General features: G+C 48.2%; 1 protein-coding gene across 2 annotated transcripts in view; it reads right to left on the reverse strand.

Annotated features, from left to right (window-relative positions):
* Slc28a3 (solute carrier family 28 member 3) overlaps positions 1 to 11,561 on the reverse strand; it is a 56,493-nt gene extending 44,932 nt beyond the window's left edge. The window contains exon 1 of one of the 2 annotated variants that reach the window (XM_006981683.3): positions 11,358 to 11,561. In XM_006981683.3, coding sequence (XP_006981745.1) covers positions 11,358 to 11,471 — 114 coding nt within the window. In that variant the 5' untranslated portion in view covers positions 11,472 to 11,561. The remainder of the gene's footprint in view (positions 1 to 11,357) is intronic. The other variant, XM_076573465.1, reaches the window with a different exon arrangement.
* Positions 11,562 to 13,312: the final 1,751 nt, after the last annotated feature.

Here is a 13,312-nt window from a genome sequence, read left to right on the forward strand (position 1 = left end):
TTTCCTGCCTCACAGTGCATGGCTTTTCTCTTTCCCATCTGCGGGGCCTCCTGTTTCAGAAGTTAATCACTGTCTTCCTGTTGGCAAGAGGCCACTTGTCATATCCAGCCAAGGTCTCTGCCACACTGAGGACAGTCAGTACCTGGAGCACCGGCAGCAGCCTTCCCGCCCCCCAGGCTGCCCTGGCTCAGTTCCCCCAGAACTTTCTTCCTCTTCTGACATGAAGCCTGCATTTTACAGGGGAACAAGGAAGTGGCCGTGTGGGCCAAGAGGATGCTGGTGTTTGGTGGCCCCTGAGATGTCGTCTCTGTTCTTCCCTGCCGATGTGTTACCGTTCACCAAGCATCTGCTGCTCTATCTCCTGTGCTTTACCTGTGCTGGCCGGTGTCTCAGTGAAATGTTTCCCTTTCAGAGCTTCCTGGCCCTCACACTAGGCCAAGGCTCTCTAACTTCCTCTTTGTATATCCCTGACCCAATGGAAACTCTGAATTCAGTTACTTTAGTTAGAAATATTCAGCCGGGCAGTGGTGGCACACACCTTTAATCCCAGCACTCGGGAGGCAGAGCCAGGAGGATCTCTGTAAGTTCCAGGCCAGCCTGGTCTACAGAGTGAGATCCAGGACAGGCACCAAAACAACACAGAGAAACCCTGTCTCGGAAAACCAAAAAAGAAAAAGAAATGTTCAAGGTGGGTGTGGTGGTGCACGCCTTTAGCTCCAGCGTGGCGGTATGTGGGGGTGGGTGGTAGGAGGACTGGGGGGCACTGGAGAGGCAGAGGTAGGCAGATCTGAGTTTGAGGCCAGTCTGGTCTATAAAGCGAGTTCCGTGACAGCCAGGGCTACACAGAGAAACCCTGTACATGTTGTAAAACTCACAAAGCTTTAAAGTCATGAGATTGAAAGAGAGGGACACTGAAGGAAGCTGGGGGGCTGTCAGGGGACAACCACACAACCCTACAGCTCCTGTTGGTTTGGTACCCTCCCGACGATGGGGAGGTGAGGAGAATGTGTGACTCATCTTGGTCTCTTTCGGACTGTGGCTGACACTTTTCCACGGCATAAAGAACTTCATCTCACATTGGCAGGCTGCTTTCTGACTGTATTTCATGGAGAATTCGTACACTACTTTAGTTCTAACTCTTTATCATTCACCTTACTAGTTTATTCTAGAATGTTCTTGAGTACATAGAATATAGAAGTTCAATTTTAAGTCTGTTACTGATTGTAGAATCTTAGGGCCAGGATTTTGTAGTCACCAAGGAGCCTTGAGGTAAGTCAGAGGACGTGGTTTGGGCTGCTGTCTGCCTCCCTTTTCTACCCTGCCCACTTGCAGGATCAAAACCCTACCTTCCCATCCCAGATCTGATTCTTCTTCGTAAAATAAAATATAGGAAATAGCTCAGGCGGCAGCATCCTGTGTGTCCTCGTCAGTGTTTCCTTCTGTCTAGCACCGGATAGCTGCGTAGGAGAGTTTGACTGAATGAAAGTATATAAAAAATGTTCATTTGGCACAGGTGGAAACAGTGACTCCCACCTAAGCCGGGAATACAATTTTGCACACACACAGAGTGGTACTAGTTTGTCATTGTTTGGTGAAAGCCAAACAGAGGCCTTCTGTTTGTGGTTCCTGTGATGCCTGGCACGGTGTCAGGCCTGGCACGGCGTCAGGGCTCACTACACTTCTGATGAATTCGTAGGTCACCCTTGAAGTCAAACAGCTTTGGCTCTCGGAAGCAAAGCCAAACAAAAGCAAAGGTTTGAGGGCTGGGGAGATGCCTCAGCTAAGGGCATGAGCAGCTTGTGTAGAGGCCTGGAGTTCTGTCCCTAGCATCCATGTGATAGACCAGCCTGACTCCGTCTTCAAGATAAAAGCCATTTTGTTACAAGGTCAGAGGGAGTTCGTTTCTCTTTGCTGCAAACTTCAAACTGACCGGGCTTTCACCTGTTTCTGGAATTTGACTTGCTCCCCATCCCATGGAGTTTGACTCACCCCTCAATGTACTCTATCCTGATAAGATTTTCTGCCAAGGAATCTTGAGATATCTCGAGATGTTCTGCCAAGATGATCCGTCAAATAATCTAGTCTGCTGTCTGCTTCTGTAAAATTTGCTTGCCAAGTCCTTACGTTACCAAATTCCTTTGAAAATCCCCAGTTGGCACTTTTTCCCTATAGAAGAGGCCTGAAAAGTTAACCCACACTGCTCTTCAATCCTGCTTTGGAGAGTTGCTCCTATACATAGTAAATAAAGCTCGCTTCACTGGCTTTAATTTGGGTGGTGGTTTTCATTCTCGCTCAGTGGGATCAACACAGTAGCGTGGTTCACGGGCACCTGTAAGTCCAGCCCAGGGGGATCTGACGCTTCTGGCCTCTGTGGACACTCACATGTTCATACCCACACACAGACATGTGCATACTTTAAAAGCAAAGGTCCGCATCACAGAAGCAGAAGATCAGAGGGGGAGACGACTGTGAGGTTCCTGGTAGACATGGGCTCTGTTCTTGGACAGGCCCACAGAGCTCTGCTTTGTTCCCTGGCAGTGGACAGAGGCCGGCATAGGACCATCCTTCCTTCTCTCTTTGGTAAGAAGCAAACAGCAGCGGTGCTCCTGACCTCAGCCCCACCCTCCTCCTGACAGAACACGCGTGTGCTCCCACCTCCAGATGTGCTCAGCACTGCTCAGCACTCCGAGAAAACCATCAAAGTTACTTATCAGAACACTAGGGGAAATGACAGCCTTCTGAGGCCCAAAGGGTGTTTATCGAGTAATATCTCAGCGCAGCCAGCTCTGAGATGCCTTATTGTGAAAATACTCCTGCAGCCTCAGAGGGTAAAATACATTAAATCTCCCCCAGAAAACTGCCAGTATTTAACCTGCCTTTAAGGTTCTTAATAGCTCCTGGGAATGAGTTGTCCAAAAAGGGCTTTGAAAAGTAAGTGTGTGTGTGTGTGTGTGTGTGTGTGTGTGTGTGTGTGTGTGTGTGTGTATGGCTGAAACCCATTTCTCCCACTATTTTTTTTGTCTTTTGTTTTTTGAGACAGGGTTTCTCTGTGTAGCTTTGTGCCTTTCCTGGATCTCATCCTGTAGTCCAGGCTGGCCTTGAACTCACAGAGATCCGCCTGCCTCGGCCTCCTGAGTGCTGGGATTAAAGGCATGTGCCACCACCAATTCTCCCACTATTATGAAACCAGGGCCTTCCTAGTGTTAATATTCTGATCTGCCCCTTGAAATCCCACCCCTTAGCTCCACCCTGCATCCTGACGTAAAAGCCTCATTCTAAGGAAAAACTCCCTTTCCTCTCTCTTCCGCTTTCCTCCCACAGAGGTGTGCACCCTTGACAATCCCCCTCTCTCCCCCCTCTTCCTCTCTTTCCTATCTTTCTCTTCATCTATTATAATAAACTCTCCATGTGGATGCAGCATCTGGTTGTGAATTACTGGCCACCGCTTCCATGCCTGCATGGCATGCATCTGCCCAGCCCACCACTGCATCTGCCCAGCATGTTTCCTTACGTACACAGGATAACCTTGGGGTGTCCTCCCCCGCCCCTGCACATTAATTCATAACACCCATGCTAGGTAAGTGCTCTTCCCAGACCACAGGCTTAGAAAAGCTGCAGAAATCCTGGGAGAATCACATATAGCACATGGACCGGAAGACAGATTACAAAGAATGAATTTCGTCCAGTCACCAAATGACCAATGAGAACAACCAAACAACTAAACAACAAACCGCTCAGAAGGCAGAAGCAAGTTCATTGCAAGTTCAAGGCCAGCCGGGGCTTGGTACTGAGCTCCAGGTCAGTCAGGGCTACAAAGGAAGCCCCTGTGTCAAAAACAAAAACAAAACTTTAGTGATGAGTGGGAAATCTGTTTTCTAAAACTGCCACATTATTATTATTATTTATTTATTTTGATTTTTTTTGTTTTTTCGAGACAGGGTTTCTGTGTAGCTTTGGTGCCTTTCTTGGAACTCACTCTGTAGCCCAGGCTGGCCTTGAACTCAGAGAGATCCTCTTGCCTCTGCCTCCTGCACACTGGGATTAAAGGCGTGTGCCGCCACCACCTGGCTGCCACATTATATTTTTAAAAGTCCAATTTTAAATAAAAAATTTATGAGACACACAAATAGATGAGATGGTTCATACTGAGGCTGTTGGACTTACAAACACATTATGGTTCCTATTTTAAATGTGTTCGGAAAGCTAAAGGAAATTAAGCTTAAAAGAAGCCTAGAGTCTGTACTAGAATAATAGCCCAACTAGAGAATATCAATAGAGAGATTCCGAGGGCTGGGGATGTAACTCCTGGGTTCCAGCTAGGTGTGATGCTGCACCAGGAATTCCAGCACAGCGCAGGAGACAGGAGGGTCAGAAGTTCAAGGTCATCACAGCTGCACAGCTTGGGCTACATGAGAATTTGTCTCAAAAAAAAAAGGGCACTATCTAAAAATTAATGATTGGCCATGATGATAAACGCCTTTAATCCCAGCATTTAGAGTTGGAGGCAGGTATAATTCTATGAGTTTGAGGCAATACTGGTTTACATAATGAGTTCCAGACCAATCAGGGTTACATAGTGACACCCTGTCTGTGCTGGCTAAATTTATGTCAACTTGACACAAGCTAGAGTCACTGGAGAGGAGAGAGCCTCAGTTGAGAAAATACCTCCGTGTGATCAGGCTGTAGGCAAGCCTGTGAGACATTTTCTGAATTAGTGATTGATGTGAGAGGGTCCAGCTCATTGTGGGTGGGGCCACCCCAGGACTGGTGGTCCTGGGTTCTATAAGAAAGCAGGCTGAGCAAGCCATGGGGAGCAAACCAGTAAGCAGCACCCTTCCATGGCTTCGGCATCAGCTCCTGCCTCCAGGTTCCTGCGCTGTTTGAGTTCCTGTCCTGACTTCCTTTGATGACGAACAGCGATGTGGAAGTGTGAGCCAAATAAACTCCTTCCTCCCTGGTCATGATGTTTCATCATAGTAAGTGACCCTAACTAAGACGCTGTAATAAATAGATGAATCAAAAACAAATACGTAAAATGTATGAGATGAAGCTAAATGAGAGGCTAGAGGGAAATTCAGAGTTTGTAATTGCTTGCCCTACCGAGAAAAAGACTTTAAATCATGGAATGGAGAGATGGCTCAGCAGTTAAGGGCACTGTCTGCTCTTCCAGAGGACCCAGGTTAGACTCCCAGAACCCACATGGCAGCTCACAGCTGTCCATAACTCCAATTGAGGGAACTCACACCCTCTTCTGTCCTCTGAGGACAGCAAACATGTACATGGTGTACAGACACACGTGAAAGCGCACACATAAAATAGACCTAATCAATAACCTAACAGTTCACAGAAAGAAAATAGAAAAGAACAGCAAACTGAGCTGGACGGAAGAACTAGTGATTAGGAGAAGGGATGGAGTCTGGCTGCGATGGAGTGCTTGCCTAACACGCTCAAGGGCCTGGGCTCAACAAGCAAAGCAAAGCAAAAGAAGATCAGAACAAAGGTAAAAAGAGACAAACTAGAAAAATAGAGTAAATCAATAAAACACCAAGTTGGTATTTTAAAAGGAGCAAGTGGCAGCTGTTTAATAGGCTGACACACAGAAAGAAAATAGAACCAACTAGACTCAGGAACGCAAGCGAGGGCATCGTTTTGGCACCGAAATAGAGTGCTGAGGGAGATGGTCAACCACTGTGTCCAACAGAACAACCTGCCCTGTGTTCTCCGCCCAGGATGGGAGTAAGAGGGCCTCTCAGAAAGAATCATTCAGGAGTGTTTGAGCCTGGAAGGCCGGAGCCCAAGTGCTTTTCCTGAGGGGTCAGGGAAGTGATTTTGTTTTCAGTCACTTAGGTTTCTCCCCAGATGAAAGTTAGTGTAGACACATTCATGCCCATTTTAGGAAGCAGTAGACTTTTTAAAAACGTTCTTTACCAATATAAATAATAAATAAAATGGACATAAAGACGAGAGGGGACGTGCTGACATGTTACGGCAGCAGGGAGGGAGCAGAGAAGGGGGAGGTGTGGATATGATCAGAATTGTGTGTGTGTGTGTGTGTGTGTGTGTGTGTGTGTGTGTGTGTGTGTGAAACTGGCAAAGATTAAATAAAAATATTAAGAAAACTTCCTTTACTGGAAGTCACTGGTCAGGAGCCAGAGGATCTCTGAGTTCAAGGCTAGCCTGGTCTACAGAGTGAGTTCCAGGACAGCCAGGGCTGCTATATGGAGAAACCCTGTTTCAAAAACAAACAAACAAACAAACAAACAACAAAAGCAAGTCACTATCCTGAATTTTATACTTCTTAGTTCATGTGTGGAAAGGCTCAAGGCCGTTCTAGTTAATCTTGTCCGGAGCCCCGAGAAGAAGCCCTGAGCAGCCTACATGTGACTCGTGACTGGTTAAGATGCCGGCCCTCCTCTATTCTGTGTGATTCCACCCAGCCGTGAAGTCATCTACACCTGCTTTCCAGCTGGTCACATCCTTGCCGGATGGACTCACTCTCCTGAGCTCTCTCCAGTTTGAACTCTGCTGAGCAGGCTTTCCAAACCTGCCTGGCTGGGTCCCCACCCTATTCACTGAGTCATTCAGCTGGTGCTCAGGGTTTGCAGAGTTGAGGTGCATTTCCAGACTCGGGTCGTGCCCCAACCTTGCCTAAGTGGGTCCCACCCAGCTGACTCTTTGTTTGTGTTTTTGTTGTTTGTGGTGCTGGGCATGGAACTCAGGCCCTTGTGTGTGTCAGGCAAGCCTTCTATCCTGAATCTGAGGGTCACCTGTGGTAAGGCTGATGCTCGTGTACAGGAGGAAGAAAGTTGAATTAGGGTACTAAGGGATACCTTTTAACAGAAGTGTTCTTTCAAAACTCTGCCTGGATTGTCACCTTTGGAAACTGAGCTCTGTGTGACTTCCCCGAGTCAGTTCCATCTCCTCTGGATTTTCTCCCACTTCCTCTGAGTTTGAGGAATTCTTTCAGATTTCCTATTCTAGAAAGTGTACCAGGTGTCGATACTTGACAAACATGTTTATGGAGTGGGAAAAAGACTATCTTTAAAGAAACAGAAGGGTTGGAAATGACTCCCCATTTACACTGTACATTAAACCCAGTTTCTGGAAAACTAGAGACCTCAATGAGATGGAACCCAGGACCTGGTGCATGCTAAGTAAGCACATGTCACTGAGCTATAGAAGAGCCTATTTACCTTTCTCCTTCCCTCCCTCTCTCCCTTCTTTCTTTTTGAAACAATTTTTAGACAGGATTACACCACATTGTGTAGGCTGACCTCAAATTCACCATGATGCTCCTGCCTCATCCCAATCCTGGGGTTGGCCTGTGGCACTAAGTCCGTTTATACTACATGTCTACTTTGGGAGACTTACTCAAAAAGTCTCACTGTGTGGCTCAGGCTGGCCTTGAACTTGCTATTAACTCAGGATAACCTTACGCTTGTGATTCCCCATCTCAGCCTCCTGAGAGCTGTATTACAGGCGTGGGTCACCACATACATAGAAAACAGCTTACTATTTATTTTCTCTCTCTCTCTCTCTCTCTCTCTCTCTCTCTCTCTCTCTCTCTCTCTCTCTCTCTCTCTCTCTCTCTCTCTCTCTCTCTGTGTACAACTTGCCCCTACATGAATGGAACTCAGTCACCAGGCGTGGCAGCAGCCCCCTTTTGCTGCTGAGCTGTCTCTCGGGTCCCTCCAGAGCCTTTCCTGCTGCAGAGTGTGGGTCTTTAGCTTACAGAGGGAGACTGTTTACCCCGGCAAGGCACATCCTGCTCACCACATCTCACTCTGGCAAGCCCAGAGGCTGGCCTACACTGTCTAGTCTGTGTAAAGAGGGTATTTGTACAACAACAATATTGCCTGATGATGTATATCTCAGGGTGCTGTGTTAATTGATAATTGTATAATTGTATTGCCACACACCCACCAGAGTGGCTGAACTCACACAGTCAACTGAAAACTGTGAAGCTGAGGAGAAGAAACAAGAACCCACAGCCTTCTGATGGGTCTAAATTGGCATAATCATCTGGGAAGCCAGTTTGGGGTTATTAGTGTTGAAAGTGTTTGGGCTCAGTTAGTAGTGTGCTTGCTCAGCATGCGCAACATCTCCCTTTGGTCCCCAGGACCACTTAATCCAAGCTTTGCTGCACACACATCTCATCCCGCCTTAGGAAATAGAGGTAGGAGGATCATAAATTCAAGGTCATCCTCAAGTACACAGAGAGTCAGAAGCTAGCCTGGGCTATACGAGACCCTGCCTCAAGACAAAACAAAAAGCAAATACCAGGGCAACAACAAGAAGTATAGATGGATTTCAGTGTCACGTCCTAGCAATTCCACTCCTAAGCACAACCCAGAGTGAATTGTTTCTGATGTTCCAGGAGGGTGTACAAGTGTGTCCAGTCCTACACTGATTTTAGAATCTCCAAGAAAATCTCCATCATGATAACGCACATGTCTGTTCACAGTAATATTTATGGGACAGAGAGCTTATGTCAATGCAACTGTAGGGACTGAGAATAGCCCACAACATGACTGACTCTTAGAAAGCCCGCCACAGAGGCTGGACAAAGCCTCCGATTTTGTATCCATGTGAAGACAGCAAAGGTGCGTTTCCTGTTTCTCGCTGTAAGGTTTAAAAGCAGCGTGGATGTTGTGGAGGATCCGTAGCTAGAGGTTAAGGGTGTCAGCAAGGGAAAGGGGCTGGCCAGGATCCGCTCTGTGTGGGGCTTCCGGTCGCCATGCCTGGTCCTCCCGGCCGCTCTGCCTTTCTTTCTGTGGACCCTCTTTCCTATCCCCGATGACCCTCACACTGGTCTGACTCTGCCTCCTTCTCCAAATCCTCCAGCTTCCTCATTCTTTGAGCCTTGTAGAGGATCTACACCTTGATGGAGACACTTGGGATCTCAACCAACAGGCCTCAAATGGAATTCATCCCTTCCCTTGACCCAGCCTTACTCTGGATGTCTTTGATAAACAGGAGAAATCTCTGACATCCTGGGCTAGAAAATTTCACTTTCCCCTGCCACACCACCAAGTACCACTGTTATTATTATGTTTATGCTACGTGCCAGGCTCTGTTTTTCACAAACACATACATGTGTGTTACAGGTCCTTCTTTATAGTGCGGTATACTCGCACCTTGGGTTTTCTCAACAGTTCCAACATAGGTAACATTCTGATCCTATCTAAGAGAGGAAAACTGGAAGTTCAGAGGGAGACTCTCACACACCCTGTCCCCACCCTGCTCTTCACCCTGGAGCGGCTCATTCCTTGTCAGTGCCTGGACTGTGGCACCTGCCCATGCCTGTGGCCTGGTCTCCTTGCTGGTGTCCCATCCACACAGCCATCCTTCAATAGGGTCACAAAGAGCATCTTTGACAATCTGTCACTGGAGATTTCCTCTTTAGTGCTTTGCTCAGAGACCTCATCATCAGGTGCCACAGCCTCTTCTCACCCTGCGCTCCTGCCCCACCTCTGCTGGGACCTGCATTCCTCTCTTACCCCGGCCCCTCTCTTACCCCAGGCCTGTGGACAGACAGCTCGTGACCTCATCAGACAGCCCCACCTGAAGCCCTCCCTCCCTCCAGGGAGCCCTCATGCTCCCAGTAGGTTCAGCTCCAACTCCGCACTGGTTTTCAGGTCCTCCTTTTCTGTTGCATCTTTCTGTGAGTTGGTGCCCTGCTCTGCTTCTTGAGGGCAAAGGCTGTGGCTCTCTGCTTGAACCGGCCTTCCCTCTTAGGGATGGCCACATTTAGGGTGGCAGGCAATGGTTCTGCTTAGCAAATATGGGTGTACAAAAATCCCCCAACTCCTGGCAAAACAAACTTGGGAGGAAGGAGTAACTTGGACTCTGTTTGCCAGGGGTGGTACCTGCGCTGTGAGAGAGAGAACAGGAAGGGTTGAAAAAAGAAATGGAACCGTCACCGCACCTTCTGTCCGAGTAGCCAGCTGCTGGTGACACAGACCTGCAGAGCCCTCCCCCAATCGCTGCCACCTCCACTGTGACGTTATTCTACACCAAGCTTCCTTTCCCTCTGAGTGGCAGCTCCCGTGTCTGAGCTCCCTTCCCTTCGTGCTTATGACAGCACCTTTCAAGGCTGTGCCACCGTCCAAGCATGCCAGGGTCCCCCAAGAGTGTGCCAAGCTGACTCCGTGCTCCTGGCCTTCCTAATGCAGCCCACAGGTTTCCCTCCCATGTTGCACCGGGAAGAGACCTGAGCCAGTGACCCTTTAGCAGGGAAGTCTGCGTAAATAAAGCTCAAGACAACAACCCTTATCTTCCATGAACTCTCCATCTACTTCTAGTCACTGCAATAACTTACTGACCCAAAAGCCCAGTCCCTTGTCTTTCCCGGTCACATCTGCACAGTACACAGCTGCGTGGTGAAATGGTGCACATGCCCTGGACTTCACACACCACCCCTGCAGACTCTCCGCCTCTTTTTTTCTGAGACACCATACATGAGCACTTTAAAATGCTAATAAAAATTGTATGATTTTCCTCCTTCCCACCAACTTGTCTTTTACCAGTTTAATGTGTAGGACTCCTTATACCTATAAACCACGGGCCGGGAGCCATTGTGACTACTGATAGACAATCAAACCTGGTCTTCCGGAACTTACAGTAACTTGACGGTGGAAGAGACCAGGCTCATACCAAGCACTTCTACCTTCCACTTCTTGGGCTGGCATTTAAAAGTTGTGTTCTGCCCATTGAGTGCCCATGAAACCCAAGGGTTACTGAGCCCTGCTTAAGTCAGCCTCCTATCTTTTCAAAACTCTGTTGCTCGACAAATAAGGAGCAACGCAAATCCAGGTTCCCGGGCAGGGCGAACATTACAGCAAGCTCAGATACTGACCTCCCTCTTGGGCCACCTGTGGCACCCAGCCCCGAGACTAGTAGTATTAATCACTCACTAGTCCTGGCTGAGGACACAGCTTTGCGTAACTAGGCTGTCCTGGCCAGGCTCCTGGGCTACATTCCACGGGGGCTGAGAACCCACTCGGGTTTCTGCTGCCTCCACTGGGGTCTGAGGCCCCTGCTCTTCCCCGGTCCAGATCTCGGGGAAGAAACCTGAGGGTAAATCCTGAAACTTGCTGTGAGTCCAGAGGCAGAAAGGAAAAAGGCGACAGTCTGTTTCCCGAGTGACGAGTGCAGTCTAGATCAACACAAGACCTTGAAAGACACTTTTCAGGTTTATCAACCAGAGGAGTCCAAGTCGGAAGAAATAATGGGCTTAAAGCGTACCCATTACAGATTAACATTCTTTCCGTGGCTCAGCGAGCCCACGGCTCCAGTTACTAAGCTTGCCAGATGTGAAGACAGCAGGTTCCCTGGTCCCCTTCAGCCCTGCTCACCTGGAAGGCTGCGTTGCTGCGACCCTGGTTGCCCGGGGCTGTTGGCCTCAGCTCGATGCTCATCTCGCTGCCACTGGGCTTAGAATTCTTTCCCTGTTCTGACCTGGAGGACATCCTCTGCCTGAGAGCAAGCTCTGCCTCTGCTATGCCAGAGGGCCACCTGCTGCTGCCTCAGTTTGGAAACCCTTCCAACAACTTTTTAAATGACTTGGGCTGGAACCTGGTTGGGGTGGGGCAGGCGGGGCAGGCAGGAGGGCGGAGTGAGGTCTCTTTCTGAGCACGCCCACCCCCTTCCTCTTTCCAGGGATGCCCAACATAGACTTCCCATCACAAACGGGAACCTCCGTTTTCTCTGTAGTCCTTTGCAAAATCGTCTACTTCCTGTGGATGGCGTTGGGGGCTAGGCGGGTGTTGCTGCATCGATGCCAGCCAGGCGCGGGATAGGTACAATGTGCATGACTTTGTATTCTGTCTTTGGGAAAGACAGAAAAAGGGTAAGGAGAATCAGATGCAGGTCTGGCGGCAAAGCCTTTCACTGCCCCCCTGCTTCAGAGTGAGGATTTCAAAACCTCAAGAACAGAAATGCAGAGGTGTGCCGCATGTGTGGCAGGAGACTGTTCACTCCCTAGTAATATACTTCCTAGTATTTTAAATGAACCTCGCACTGTACAGCTCCTCTTCCTCCTCTTCATTATTATCATGTAGTTTCTCATTAGTGAAAAACTAGAATTATAAAATTTAACACCTGGAGACAGTAGATATAATAGGAGAAAACCCCTCCTAGAGTCCATATCTGGATGGTGGTTTTATAAAAGATTGCTAAAGTGTCCTTTGTATTTTCTATGCAGTTCCTGGCTTTCATTTTCACTTCTAGACTGTAAATAATGCTTAGGGGATCATCCAAACTTGTTGTGTGGCTTCAAATCCTGGCTTTCTTCCTCTCAGATCATCAAACTATGGCTTATGAGCTAAATTCAATCTACTTCCCATTTTCATATGGTCTAAGAGCTAAGCGTGAATAATTGAAAATAATTAAAGGGAAGAATATTTCACTTTTTAATTTATTTATTTATTTATTTTGGTTTTTTGAGACAGGGTTTCTCTGTAGCTTTGGAGCCTGTCTTGGACTAGCTCTGTAGACCAGGTTGGTCTTGAACTCACAGAGATCCACCTGCCTCTGCCTCCTGAGTGCTGGGATTATAGACGTGTGCTGCCACCACCGCTCGGCCACTCTTTTATTTTAAGTTAATGATTTTAGACTGGAGTACAAAGTAATGGGCTTTATCATTGCATCTTCATATGCATGTGTCCGAGGGTGTCCTGTTGGTTACTGTGGTAGTGTGAATGTAACTGGCCCCCATCATCTCATAGGGAGTGGCACTACAGGAGGTGTGGCTTTGTTGGAGTGGGTGTGGCCTTGCTGGAGGAAGTGTGTCACTGTGGGGGCGGGCTTTGAGGTTTCCTATGCTCAGGATACCACCCAGTGTTGACTTCCTGCTGCCTGCAAGATGTAGGACTCTCAGTTACTCCTGCAGCACCACATCTGCCTGCATGCTGCCATGCTCCCTGCCATGATGGTAATGGACTGAACATCTGAAACTGTAAGCGAGCCCCCTCAATTAAGTGTTTTTCTTATAAGAGTTGCCATGGTCGTGGTGCCTCTTCACAGCAATAGAAACCCTAACTAGGTCAGTTATCCTCCCCACAGGCGCATTGCCCCATCCACTCCCCAGCTGATTCCATTCTTCTCCAGTTAGATTTCTCTTGTACTTTCTATTACACATAGGGAGGAACATTTTGTGACGCATGAAGTCATATGAGATTCTAATTTCAAGCTGGGTGCGGCAGCACATCCTTGTAGCCGTGGTACTTGGAGGCAGAGACAGGGTTGCTGCAAGTTTGGGGTCAACATGGTCTAGATAGTTTTAGCTCAGCCAGGATCAGTAGTAAGATTG

The sequence above is a fragment of the Peromyscus maniculatus genome, chromosome 5 (assembly GCF_049852395.1).
Source record: "Peromyscus maniculatus bairdii isolate BWxNUB_F1_BW_parent chromosome 5, HU_Pman_BW_mat_3.1, whole genome shotgun sequence".
Lineage (NCBI taxonomy): Eukaryota > Metazoa > Chordata > Mammalia > Rodentia > Cricetidae > Peromyscus > Peromyscus maniculatus.